We start from the raw sequence: 13,814 nt of genomic DNA, 5'->3' as shown, positions 1-13,814 counted from the left end.
TTTCCTATAATATAATATAATATAATATAATATAATATAATATAATATAATATAATATAATATGTCATAAGCAGGTATACATCTATACAACATACTATATGAATATGTAATAAATGAAAGCCACTACTGTCTGCTGGGCAACATAAAAGACTGGCACTTTACACAGACCTCATGTAGGGTATATGACAAATATAACACAATAAAGACATTAAAGTTAGTTGAATAATGCTTGTGAGCACCATTTTTCAAGATTCAAGTTACAAGGTCAAGGTAAACAAGGTCACTGGAAGAATTCTTCTTCATTACTTTCAAATGTTTGTTTCAAATATTTCATTACTTTCATATCAATGTATGTCGAAAATTAAAATATAATATGAGTGTTAAAGTGTCATTTATGTTGCGCTGCCTGTGTAATTTATGTAGACAATAGTCGTGTTTATTTATTGCGTATTTACATAATATATTGTGTATCTTTACTTGCTTATGATGAACAATATAGGAGAATTAGGAAATGAGTATATGAGTATAAAATAATAAGAAATGATTTTTCAAATGTTTAATGTTTGTTTTATTTTTTTCTGAGAAGGGGTGGACCTCCCAACATACTTTATCCCCCTCAATACTGGCTATGGCCTGGGAACCAAAGCCTTGACATAAAGACACAGCAGTGACACCACTCCAGGTTTTGTGAGAAAAGGATGGCAAGTTTCCATGTTTTAACTTCACCTGACAAAACAGTCTATAAAAAACAGAAAATGGATATAGTAAACTCTTCTCTCTATCTGACAGTGGCTTTATGCCTCTCATTCCTGACTTTGACACAGCGTTTAGTGTCAAATTAAATCAGCAAAAAGTTATAACACAGTACCTGTATCGAAGCCATCGGGGCAGGCTTCTATCTTGTCATTCCACTCTTGGTGTTGGGAGCCTCGTACCAAGATGTTCCTGGTGAGGAGACCCACCTCAGCTCTGCCCTCAAACACAGTACCATCAGGCAGTGTGACAGTCACCCCGAGGTGAGTGTACTCGAGCGGCTCGGTCAGGGTTAGGGTCATGCCATCGGCTGACACGGCGGCGATCCTCCTCACCTCGTTCTCTCTCTGACTGTGTCTAAAAAAAGAAACAAATCATTTCTTCATGCAGCTCAATGACATCGTCTTACCAGTGTCCATTTACAGAATATATGGTAATACAGTATATGAGACTGGCTAACTCAGAGCTGTGTAAATCATTAAATGTGTAAATCCATCCACCTGTGACCTTTAGTGTTTCTTGTGACAGCAAATATTACCATAAGAACTACAATTTCAGATGAATAATTATGTGATCATATTTTATTGGTGTGAAATTTTGATTTTTTTTTTTTTTTTTTTACCCTTAAGGGGAGGCGAATGTGTGTATAAGGTATTCATTTATTTCTATGTTTATCTCCCAGGAGTGCTTTTTCTGTGCTGCTCTGTTGAGATTTATTTCAACTTCATAGGATTTGGTTAATTTAAGGTATAATCCTGACATCGTCTTCTGGGGGTGCTTGACTTCACACACACAGTTATGAAACAACCTGTCACACATCCGCCTGAAGGTGTGTGTGTGTGTGTGTGTATGTTTTTCTGTTTATGTACTCAATCACAAAAAATACAGGAACCGTGAGGGTGAGAGGAAAGGGTTTAAATTTTTAAGACTCTAAGCCAAACTGTTTGACATATTTAAGTTGTAAAAGTTAAGACATATTTAAGTTGTATTTTTATACTTTTTAGGCTGATTATTGATCATTGTCACTGACTTCACATAAGGCCAGGGTTGAAAGACTTTAGCTCTCCAAAAAGGGGAAAGAAGAAAAATTTATGGGGAGCTCTAAAATATCACAATTTTTTGGTACCACTTCTGTTTTACTGTATAAATTTATATTTCTTGTATATTTAGATTCCTATTATCTTGCTCTGTGAGATGAACATTTGAGGCTGTGGACATGTTCATAATTGTCCTGGGATGCATCCTAGGTCTGGTCTATTAAATCAGGAGGACGACAAATGAGGGAGATAAATAAATTAGACCTCAGCCATATTGTTTTGTGGATAAAACATAGTTAGCGGCAGTCACTATGGTTCAGTTCTCATATGATGTTATTTTCTTTCTTTATTAATAACCGTATTTAAGAAAAAAAAATCCCCATTATCTTGGTTTCTGCTTCGACATGCATGAATCCATGACTTCGCTATACCTGTGGCCGGTGGAAGCGATGACAATTTCATCTCCAGCTTTCCATGTCACTGCTTTCATCAGAGTTAGTGTGACGGTGCCACTGGTTGCTGTTTGAGCCAGGTGGGTCCAGGGGACAGGAACTGGAATACCTGGAGAAACAGGTTGTCAACAATGAGGAGGGCTGATGAGGTGTCACTAATAATAACACCCCTTCGGGACACAAGACTCAAATGACCCTGTCCAGCTTACCATTACGTGACATAATGACATGTAATCACCGCTTTTGGAATGTTTGGGTCAGGACTATTTCTGTTTAACTGTTGCTTAATGAAAATTACTGCAGTGGAAGAAGTATTCTGATCCTTTTACAACAAATGCATGCTTCAGTACAGTTCACAATCTTATTTAAAGTCCCCCTCCAGACATGTTTTAAAGCAGTGGTTATCAATGTTTTTCAGGCCCCCTTAGCTGAAAGAGGGACAGAGCAGGGACCCCCTACTGCTTATATAAACTGTATAAAATTGAGCTGCACTTGAGATTCTCTCAATATATCCGAATGTGCTTGCTTGTAGCTGCTAAAGTAAGTCCCAACAGTTTTAGGATGGTTAAGTGTGTTAGCCTCCCCCTCTGCACTTGCACTGGTGACTTCTGGATGGACGGTGTGTCAGAGGCTCTTGCTTGAAAAGCCAATAACAAACCATTGTGGCTCACAAGACTGTCCGTGCGTTTGGAAAAACAGTACAGCTAACTGGCCAATTTGTTTCAATCGTACGTAACTGTTAGCTAACTAGTTCACCTCGCCATTATGGATAAGCGCTACACAGTGTGGTAAATTAATTTTAGTTATGAATAGGCCCATTTATCTTTCCTAATGTTTGATTTGTGTTAATGTGTTTTAAGATTTCTTTAAAAAAAAACAACAACTCTGAATTTCAATTTAAATGAAGCAATGTTTTTTTGTAGTTGTTGAGGTGTAACTGATTTTATTTAATCTATAAAGGCGCTGGCAGGCAGATTTTTCTTTGGTCAGAGCCAGGCTAACAGTTTCCCCTTCTTTCCAGTCTAAGCTAACCAGCTTCTGGCTGTAGCTTCATATTGATCCTTTCATCTTTCCATCTATGTTTGTGTGTGTTCATACCATGCAGGTCCAGCACTCCCTCTCTGACTGCCAGCGTCTTGGCTCCGTAGACAGGAAGTTCAGGTGCCCGCAGGTCTCCATGAAGTGTGATGATGGCTTTGTGCTGGAATGGCGCCCCCTCCTGGCCGATCTGAAGCCGTCCACCATCTGTAATCAGGATGTTTTCTGCCTGCAGCTCAATGTCTGCTTCATCAAAAATCAGTGACCCTCCTGAGCACAAGGAAACAGCAAATTACAAACCAAATACTGGTTGCAAAAAGAGTTTTATATTCTTGTACTGTGCATTTACACTGTATGTGAGGTGTCATTTAAATATATTACCTGATTGGGACATATAAAGTCTTGTTTGTTTTTGTGCAAAAAAATCAACAGCCTCTCTAATGATCCTACAAATGCTGCACCCAAAAATTATATATACTGTATATATAGAATATATTTAACTTCTTAAACATTCTTGAGTGAGTAGAAGATTTGAGCAGAAACATTTGACAAATTTTGAATCTAGAAAAGACTTATCTGTATCATACAAATTCAGAATGTCTGTATGGATAAATATTCAAAAGACCTGTTATAGAGTCATTTTTGTACCTTGAATGAGGAGCATTTTCAGCACAGGGGTGTTGGTGTCCAGCAGGATGGTCTGGCCTTTGGAGATGACAGCAAACGAGCCCTTCTCAGGTGGAGACAGACCGCCCCACGTGAACCTGGACGACCACACGTCAATGTAGAAGAAATCTGCATTATCCTGAAGAAAGGGAAAAGTACTGGATTAAGTCAAGCATATATTATAGAGATATGAAATCAGTCTCAATATATGTGAAACAGATGTGACACTGTGTTATGAGTAAAGTCAGGGGCTCTGACTGTCCTTTCTTACCATATTGGCGATGCCTTGGTCTCCTATGCTGACTCTGACTTTGGTTTCCTGTGACTGTCGCTGAGCGTTCGTAATACAGATGATGTGTGTGTTGTTAGTGGATTGAACGTCACACACAGAGCCTGCAATGGTCACGTTGAGTTCATTCATGTCAGTGCTGTAAGGAGGGAAAGACAGTGAACAATACATAAATAATTGATGAAATAACAGAGAGATGGATCAGATAGATGACTGTATGTATATATAAGAATATATAAAAGATACAATAACATAACTCTAACATAACAATAGAATATTAGATAACAATCATGTGATATACTGTAGTATGACTTTTCTCATTCTGGGTGTGTATTGGAAAACATTACGTGCCAAAAGTAACACCATGTATTTGCATTTAACCAACAATGAAAGCCAAGACATTCCATCAAACAAAAACAATTGTGTGGTGTAAGTTGAGCAGTTAATTCTTAACCAGTGGTTCATAATCTGGGTGTGACTCTCTGTGTCCTCTGTACACTGCAAAGTCTCTTCCTTTACTGCACCTGAAACCAGAGCCTGTGATTGTGAGCCGGGTGCCTCCAGCTGTGCCTCCTCTGCGTGGAGAAACCTCGGTGATCACCGGAGTCAACTGAGATTTGTAGGTGTAGCCATTTGATATGTTGACGGAATCCATCTGGTTGTTGACGGCAACCACGCAGCTCACCACTGATTGAGTCTCTGAGAGCAGACAGAGCAATAACAAGTAGACAGACACAGTTTAACAACAAAAGGACAGGAAGAATTAAGATGTGTGCTCAGAGATAACAAACAAGCCTTAGATGTTTTATCGTCCATGACAAGTTATTGTCTTATCTGACATGCCTATCATTTCACATGTAAGGCTGACAACATTCCTCATAGACAGTCTGTCTCCATTAGTCTTAATTTAAAGTTCAACTTAGACAGGACTGGTTTGTCATCATGAGTCGAGCGCAGAAACACATTCTTAACAAAGAATGACCAGAAAACCCTGTGTTGTGTGCAACCTTTAAACAAAGGTGTTAATTGGGAGAAGCAGTCTAATGATTACTTTGTGTTTGTGGGATGTACAAGATTATAGGCATGGCTTCAGATATGACAATAAAAATTCTTTGTGCCTCCCGTCATAATGGCAGCATTACAACTAATAAATAAATTAGAAATACTGTGTACATATCTTTGTTGTTAGCTTACTGACTCTACTTAAAATCTACAGTAACTAATATGGATCCTTATGAAGAGATTGTTCCCTGAACTGCTGTTCACGAGGTCAAATATCTATTTAAAATCATGTATATTTTTCCTCAAGAGAAAGATCTGACACTTAAAGGTATACTTTACAGAAATTATTGGCTGAAATTATTGATTGTTGTAAACAGTATCACCAGCAAAAGATAAAGTAAAAGCCAATCCCAGCTTGATGCCAAATGTTATATCTGTTTTTTCTTCACCACAGGCCACTATGTTTTTTTTCCCCTCACTGCTGCAGCTTAGACGCATTACCCCACTACTCACATTTATATCCCATTCATTCTCTATGTAAGCAGCCGTGCATTGCATTCTGGAAGCGCAGTGTTGCGTTTTGAAGGATGGGGCGTCTGCTCCTTGTTTGCATAAAGTTCAATGTAGGCTACTTTATACAAACCAGGAGTGTCCAGCACCACTCGCGGCTCTGAAACTACTGAAAAACCTTTAAACAAACTGTTGGCCATCTGAAATGAAGACATATTCAGCAACAACATGGCTTATTTCTGGCCCTACATGTTTTTTTTAGAAACACATTTAGGTGAACTGTTTTCATAATATAAGAGAAAGATCCTATCCAGATGTTGGTCCAGTTTGGAATCCAGGAGCAGACAGCCCAAATGTTTAGTGGCATGCCCATCAAGTGTCCAATGCTGGGAAGCAGTGCGACCCCTCACGTTTAGGACATGTAGCATCATACAGAATTTCTTTCTGTCTAAATGAAAACTTATTTTGATTTTACAATAAAGAGCATCACAAAATGATCTTTTCAAGGCTTTCAAATGGATTTTGAAGTTTGGACACCAGTGCATTTGATCAGCAGACTGTGTTATTTTATTTATTATTTTTGTTTGATCTGAGTTGACAATCCTGGTTGAAATGCAGTAAATTGAATTTACCGTTGATGGCTGGAGACTGGCAGTACAGACGGGTTGATGTGGACATTTCTCTTTGAACTTCACACTCCTCCCCGCAGATCGTCACAGTGGAGTTGTGCGGGTCAAACCCAGAGCCCTGCACAGACAGCAGGGCGCCACCACCGAAACTGCCTGAATCACAGATTAGAGAGAAAGAACTTAGTCAGTATGATAATATTAAAACTGAATTGTTGCTGAAGAATATCAGATTTTGCCACCACACAGGAGATTTAGAGTCCCACAGGTTCGATGGAACAGGTTGAGGAACACAAAAGTATAGGTCGTTCCTCAGTCAAATCAAAGTTTGGAGTACCTCTGTCAAACACTGAATGTAAAAGGGAGCAATTAAATTATTCACACTGCATCCACCTTTTGTAATATCTGATGCAAGTTGTAATGTTTGTAGTGTGGTTTTGTTGTTTGGTTGAGCTGCACTGGGTTCCCTATATGCCCTGGAGAAAAAGTTGACCCCTCTGATAGTCATTGTATATCACACTCTGTTTAGACCGTCTCTCTGCTCACCCTCGTTTGGCTGCACGCTGCTCAGAGTCAGCTCATACTTGAACGTGACATCTGACTCAGCGTAACCTTTGACCTGGTGATGCAGCATGATTTCGTATGCCCCTCCTGGGTTGTCTCCTGCCGTGCACTGAACCTGTGTGTCTGAGACTGTAGACACGACACAGGGGACATGGTTTATGGTGACAGAGATATGCTGAGAGTCGGTGCCAAATCCTGAACCCGTCAGTGTGATGACTGCACCACCCAGCCCTGTGATAAATAAACAGAGAGGGAAAGACAAGGTAATGATGAGAGAAGGTTTACATGGGACTGGATGTATACAATATGAACTTAAGACAGTGTTTTCTCCTGTTGTCAGGTTAAAATCAAGTTACTTTAATCATCGAGGATTAATTCTTTATACTGAAATTGTAAGGCCACATAAAGCTCTAGAGATCTAGAGATTTTTTTATGTACATTTCATCCTCACAGATTGATCTTGGTTTGTTTTTCTGTTTTACTGATCTTTTCTGTATGCACTTCTGTTAGAAAACAAGCAACTGCAGTCAGATGATATTTGTTGCAGTAATTTACTTGCAATGATTCTTTTATTGATTTATTTTCTGATCAAGGTTTACCACTGTGTAAAAATACTATATTACTACTATTTAAAACACTTCTGCACCCAATACACACATATGTTAAACTATATTTGATATAATTTTGCTGTTGTTAAATACCTCCAGCCTTTTTACTACAATTCATTAAGAATTTTCTTTCTTAATTTTTTTCTTTAATTTTTTTCCTAAATTCAATGTAACATGGCATAACTAATACAAATGGTCATTTTGTGAGTGATGTATTCCTTTAAGTAAATCGAATGAATGCCATCTCAAATAAGGTAACAAACTTTTCTCCTGACCAGTTTCTTGTTACAGGGTAGTGTTACTATGACTTAAGAATATAGAGTAACATAATTACCAGTGGTAGGGCTGATGGAGCTGATGACAGGAGTGTGAGCTGCAGAGTAGGTGAAGTTGAGGGGCGGATACTGCACTGAAAGCACCTGGATGATGACGATTACCAGCCCCTCATCGTGGGGAGGTGTCAGGCAGCGAAGCATTCCCGGCATCACTTCCTCAATCTCGCATGGTTCATCACCAACCATCACACTTGTGTTCCCCGGAGCGAAGCCATTCCCAGTGAAGACAAGAGGAGTTCCTCCTTCCACGCTGCCCATGTCGGGGTTGAGAGTGGCTTGGGCATGGCTGCTCAGAGTGACAGATCCGGATGCAAGGCCTTTGCTTCTTACAATCACTTCAATTGGATGGTTGCCTGCAGGCAGAGCATCAACTCGCACTTGGATGTTGTCATCAGCCACGGCAGTGACTTCCAGCTCTGAGGCGCTGGCAAAAACTGCCACGTTATCGACACTGTTGCCAAACCCTGAGCCAGAAATGGTGACAATGGTTGGATCGCTGATGCTGTCGGGGGAAATACTGGCAATTGCAGGAGTGACGGAAGAAGAGTATGTGAAGGAGCAGTTTGAATAACAGGAGCTTTGGATCCTGCCCATTTGGAAGACGACATCACCAGTGTGTGGCTGAGAAGGAGAGGTGTCACAGGTAATGAACGTGTAATTGACTGACACAACAGCGCACGGCTCGCTGGCAGTTGTCACTTGTCCTGAGGAGAAGCCAGAGCCTTCGATGAGGAGCCGTGTGTGGCCAGTAGGGCTGCCGATAGCAGGCGAGACCGAGTCGACCACAGGCAGAACAACAAAACGCCGGTCGAGCTCATTTGGTATGGCAAGGATGGCGCTGCCGAGGTTGTTGACTCTGATGGCTACGGGGAGAGGGACGCCAATGGGAAGTTCGCTGTCGTGGCTGAGGTGGCAGATGATCTCAGAGTGAGAGCTGTTGATCACCTGACAGGGCTCACCTCCCACTGTTACCTGCAGGACACAGAGACACCAAGCTGTCACAAAAAGCTCTGTATAGGCATTCACTTTATTTTAGGAGGTGACTGAACTCTAAGTAAAACACACTTCAGCTCCAGACAAGACGATGATGATGAAGCATCTGGAGTAGAAAGATATTGTAAATTATTTGTGTACAATCTGGAAACACACAGAGGCTCACTGACGGTTAAACTGGTTTGCTGCAGAGAACAAAATTAAGTCCTGTATATTTCATTCATAGTGACCTGTGACTGACATATAGCCTAATGATCATTGTAAATAATGGCAACACAACACACAATGTAAACTGGGTTTATTTCAATAACTGAATGTATATAATGCTGTAAAGGTCTCATACAGTGATACTCAACTTGAGGCCTGCCATAGGCTGCTAAGTGGCCCACTGACCATTTTCTCATTCACAGTAAAAATAAATTGATTCAGATTGGAATTTAGGGGCAGCACGGTGGTGTGGTGGTTAGCATTCTCGCCTCACAGCAAGAGGGTTGCTGGTTCGATCCCGGGCGTGGGAGGCCTTCTGTGCGGAGTTTGCATGTTCTCCCCGTGTCAACGTGGGTTCTCTCCGGGCACTCCAGCTTCCTCCCACAGTCCAAAGACATGCAGACTGGGGACTAGGTAACTCTAAATTGTCCGTAGGTGTGAATGTGAGCATGAATGGTTGTTTGTCTCTATGTGTCAGCCCTGTGATAGTCTGGTGACCTGTCCAGGGTGTACCCTGCCTCTCGCCCGATGTCAGCTGGGATAGGCTCCAGCCCCCCCGCGACCCTCAAGAGGATGAAGCGGTTAGAAGATGAAGATTGGGATTTATTTGTACTTTGAATGTAAATAATGGCCTGGAGTGCATAAAAAAACATCAGAAAAAAAGTTCCATGGGGGGATCTCCCGCATCCCCCGACAGATGTCTAGGCTAAACCCCAAATGTCTCCAAATTTTAGAAACACCCCTGCATACTCCTGACCTGTACCAGGCTGCTGAGACTTGACTTGCCCCTTGGCAAAGATGGGAGAGAACAGAAAATGTTGAAAAATTGAAAACAGGCAATTTATTTAACATATATATATATATATATGTATGCAGATTAATATAAAATATAAATATATAAATCGTGTTAGTTTATTAACTGGCCCCCTAGCTTCCTGTCACTTTGCAAAAGTGGCCCTCTGCCAAAGCCATTTTAACATTCCTGTTCTAGTGCCTCACAGAGTTGTTCTGTTTTATTGTTTTCCCAACTTTTGTTCAGATAAATAAAATAACTGGTTTAATTATCCTGCAAGTTTGTCAAATACAGACCTACTGATGCAAAACAAGCTATTCAAAAAGTATCCTTTCTTAGTTTTAGAACCTCAGCATTTACTTTTAAAAGACACACACAATTGGCAAAGATACAAATGAAATAAAACATGTAGAAGGTGAAGCTGAAAAAAAAGAAGATCAAAAACAAATTGGGGAATGCTATTGACTTTAAAAATTGTTATTTCTCTATTAAATGTTTATTTTATTGTTGCAGTGAACAACACCACTGTATGTGGTCTTCAGCACCATATCTCAGTGAAGAGTTAGTGGCGCAAAAGTATACAGTAGGTAACAATTTATAACAGGCCTTGAGTAATCTATTTAATTATCAACATGAAGAATAAATTACATGAAGAGAAGCTACTGTACAATTCTGTGATACTGAATAACATTTCAGTACATTGCAATTTATCAGTCTAGAGTGTTTTGGTGTGAGTTGCTGAGTGTTGGTAGAGATGTCTGCCTTCCCTCCAATATAATGCAACTAGATGTCACTTGGATTGTGGTGCTCAAAGCACCAACAACATACGTTTAAAAACTCAACAGCAGTGTGTCTTTCCAGAAATCCTGACACAATTACTCAAGATAATCCACAAGCCTTGCTGTGAGCAGTTTCATGTGGAAATCATTTTTTCAATCTTTTCTACAGGGCTTCATCGGCCGAACGTATCATTGCACAGAAGCAGGCATCTACTGCTAGCTCACCTAGCATCTCTGAGCTAGCTAACATTACAGCTCAGCTAAGGAGGATGCCATTAATGTTCATATTTCCCGCTGTCACAAGCATCAGCCTCTCGTCCATGAGTAGATGCACGCTTCCTTCTGCGTGGTGATACTGTTAGTTGGTAAACCAAATTAAATTCAGTTAGATGTGAGCCAATAAAAACCATGCTTACCTCATTAGCGCAGGTAATGTCGCTGAAGCTGTTGCCCTGGATGTGGATGAGCTGGTGGTATGATCCCTGGTTGGGAGAGATGGAGTGGACTGTGGGGGTGGAGCAGGTGGAGGCGCTGAAGGAAAGGCTGTTTGAGGTGTTGGTCTGTGGGCACTGTGGGGAGGCGACACACTGTGTGGCTGATCTAGAGGAGCGATGTGGACCTGAAGGGGAGGCAATTTAATCCATTGATCAGTTGCAAACTGATAACTGGTCTTTACCTCACTTTGATCTCAATTGGACTCTGCTTGATGTTGAGTTTTTGTCCTGGTGTTTTGACACACCTGGGCTTTGATGAGTTGTTGTAGAGAGATCTATTGATCCTCAAGGAACTCATTAAGTATCACTTTTAAATTTACCTCCCAACACATGTCTGGCCTCCATGCCTCCAACGCTGACAGAGACCCTGCTGCTCATATCTGCCCGAGCCTTGACTCTCACAACTCCCTGCAGTAGCCTGGCGTGGGCATTGTCTATGTAGCCGCTGCTGTAGTAGTACACACCAGGTATAGTGAAACGGTAGCTGAAAAACCCTGAGGGGAGCGACAAAGGGAGGGAAGAACTGTTAATAAGTGACTGTGTTTACAAGGTCTTTAGTATCCCGGTTTTGAGGCTTATCCCGGCTTTGAGCATATCCGGGATATGATGTTTACATGGAACACAGAGAAACCCGGTTATTCATATCCCTGTATACATGATAAATACCAGTAACCCGTTTTCTGATCACTGCATCCTATCTGCGCAGGTGTGTGTTATGTCTTTTACGTCTTTTGTTTACAACAGATTGAGCGGGAAATGTGATATATTTATTATATTTAGAAGTAAGACAAAAATGAGACCTCTGTGGCTTCTAGTGGGCTTAGCATTAGTAAATACTCACGTCGCATTGCAGCTATGGCTCATCCACTTCATCTTCAGCAATGGGAGAAGAGAGCGACAACAAATATTGAATATGTCACCAACTTTGATAGGTATTCAGCTGTCACTGCCACCACGCAGTACAAGGCAACAGTGGATGAAAATACGTAGCCATGACTGGTGGGATAGGATCGTTCTCATGGAGTTTACAGATTCAGAGAGGAGAGAAAACTTCAGAATGAGTAGGGCATCCTTCAGCTGGCTGTGTGACGTAGTTGAACCATTCATAAAACCGGGATAAGGCGTATACATGCTCCAGTATCCCGGCTTCTATTGGAGTACTCCAGGTGGCAAAACCGGATTTCTTGAAACCGGGAAAAGGCCATAACCCAGTTTCTGAATTCGGGATATGGTGTTTACATGCACATACACAAAAACAGGATACTTAAAAAACCCAATCAAAACCAGGATACTAAAGACCTTGTAAACACAGACAGTGACATCAAATCATGAAGCATTCTTGGACACGGAGTGCATTTGTCTCTCATGCATGTTGAAAGGCGTGGCACATCACATGGTACACATACTATTCATCACGTTTCACATATCACACATCCCACATCACAACATCGCAGACAAAGGAAAAATCCACCTTGCTGTTTGTTTGGTAGTTAGATTTTGTCATTAGGTGAAATTATGTTATGTTATGAGATTATGTATTTCTTGTGCAGCTACAGCAGAATTGATGGGAAATTAACTGGAACCACCATCAATCTTTGGACCTCACTATTTGTGTCTTTCAGCACTGTCTCTTGGATGCCTACTGCTTATGGTTTAGCATCTGGTAGCTATCGTTTTATGAAGCCCTGATCTCATCTGAGCGCTGTGGGGGTACACGCCAATAAACGTCCCTAACACAGAAAATGAAAAAAAATGAGAAAATACAGGCAGAGGGCAGAGTCTCTGCAGAAAAATAAACCGCCACACACTGACAGTAGGTCATAAGTGTTGATTGAGAGGAATTACTTGTGTATAAGTATATACATGTTTTTTCAGGAAAATTCTGTACAGTTTACCTTTAAGCTACAACCTAGACTTTTTTGGCATATATTTTGTTTTCCTTTAGTTTTTCCCTTTAATTTAATGCTGTGTTGTTGTTTTTTATTATTTATTATGTGCGTTCATTTTGGAAATTTGTTAACAAGGTCCAGAATAAATTACCACTATACTGACACAAGCCTGCATAGGCACATAACATCCAACCCGTTCTTATCTCAAGTCGTCACATATCACCACGTTATCAGTGGCCTTTCATGTCTACATATTACATAATTGGAATCCTTTTGTGTCTGCTCTTGATAATGTTGCAAACAATGTGAGACTTCAACAAAAGCTCATGGTAAGGTTTACACAACAAAAGAGCATGCTTAGGTTTACAAAAACATATCATAGTTTGGAATTGAAAAGATTTGAGGGTGGATTTTCCTTTAATTGAAGAGAAGCTCTGTAACAATAATGGAAAAGTGTTTTTTGGTAGTAAATGAGAGGGCTCCTTGTCATTTCTGTTAAGGGCTACTGACTCAGTACTCAATACTCAGTACTCTACCTTTTTGTGTCTTTCCTCCACTGTTAAATGGTCCCTCCTCGTAGGTGGTGCCACTTGGGCTAGAAACACTGAAGACACTGTACCATACATTCTGGAAAGCTGGTGCCTCCCATCGCCACTTAACTGTGTCTCCAACAAGCACTGTGAGTGAGGCAGGACTCCATGCATACCCCTGTCCATAAGCTGTTACACACAGACAAATGTGAAGTTAGACAGCTAGATTAACTCACAAAGGACATATTT

At 40.7% G+C, this 13,814-nt stretch overlaps 1 protein-coding gene across 1 annotated transcript in view; it reads right to left on the bottom strand.

Moving 5' to 3' along the window:
- pkhd1l1.1 (PKHD1 like 1, tandem duplicate 1) overlaps positions 1–13,814 on the bottom strand; it is a 67,294-nt gene that overhangs the window by 25,297 nt on the left and 28,183 nt on the right. The window contains exons 36-47 of the mRNA XM_033637458.2: positions 13,572–13,754; positions 11,467–11,640; positions 11,069–11,271; positions 7,880–8,852; positions 6,920–7,168; positions 6,380–6,529; positions 4,760–4,934; positions 4,218–4,374; positions 3,929–4,085; positions 3,341–3,550; positions 2,222–2,351; positions 869–1,110 (exon numbers count right to left, since the gene is read on the bottom strand). Coding sequence (XP_033493349.2) covers positions 869–1,110; positions 2,222–2,351; positions 3,341–3,550; positions 3,929–4,085; positions 4,218–4,374; positions 4,760–4,934; positions 6,380–6,529; positions 6,920–7,168; positions 7,880–8,852; positions 11,069–11,271; positions 11,467–11,640; positions 13,572–13,754 — 3,003 coding nt within the window. The remainder of the gene's footprint in view (positions 1–868; positions 1,111–2,221; positions 2,352–3,340; positions 3,551–3,928; positions 4,086–4,217; positions 4,375–4,759; positions 4,935–6,379; positions 6,530–6,919; positions 7,169–7,879; positions 8,853–11,068; positions 11,272–11,466; positions 11,641–13,571; positions 13,755–13,814) is intronic.

This window comes from Epinephelus lanceolatus, chromosome 16, assembly GCF_041903045.1.
Source record: "Epinephelus lanceolatus isolate andai-2023 chromosome 16, ASM4190304v1, whole genome shotgun sequence".
In the NCBI taxonomy this organism is placed as follows: Eukaryota; Metazoa; Chordata; class Actinopteri; order Perciformes; family Serranidae; genus Epinephelus; species Epinephelus lanceolatus.
Note: the sequence above shows the minus strand (reverse complement) of the source record. Positions and strands in the feature narration are given on the sequence as shown.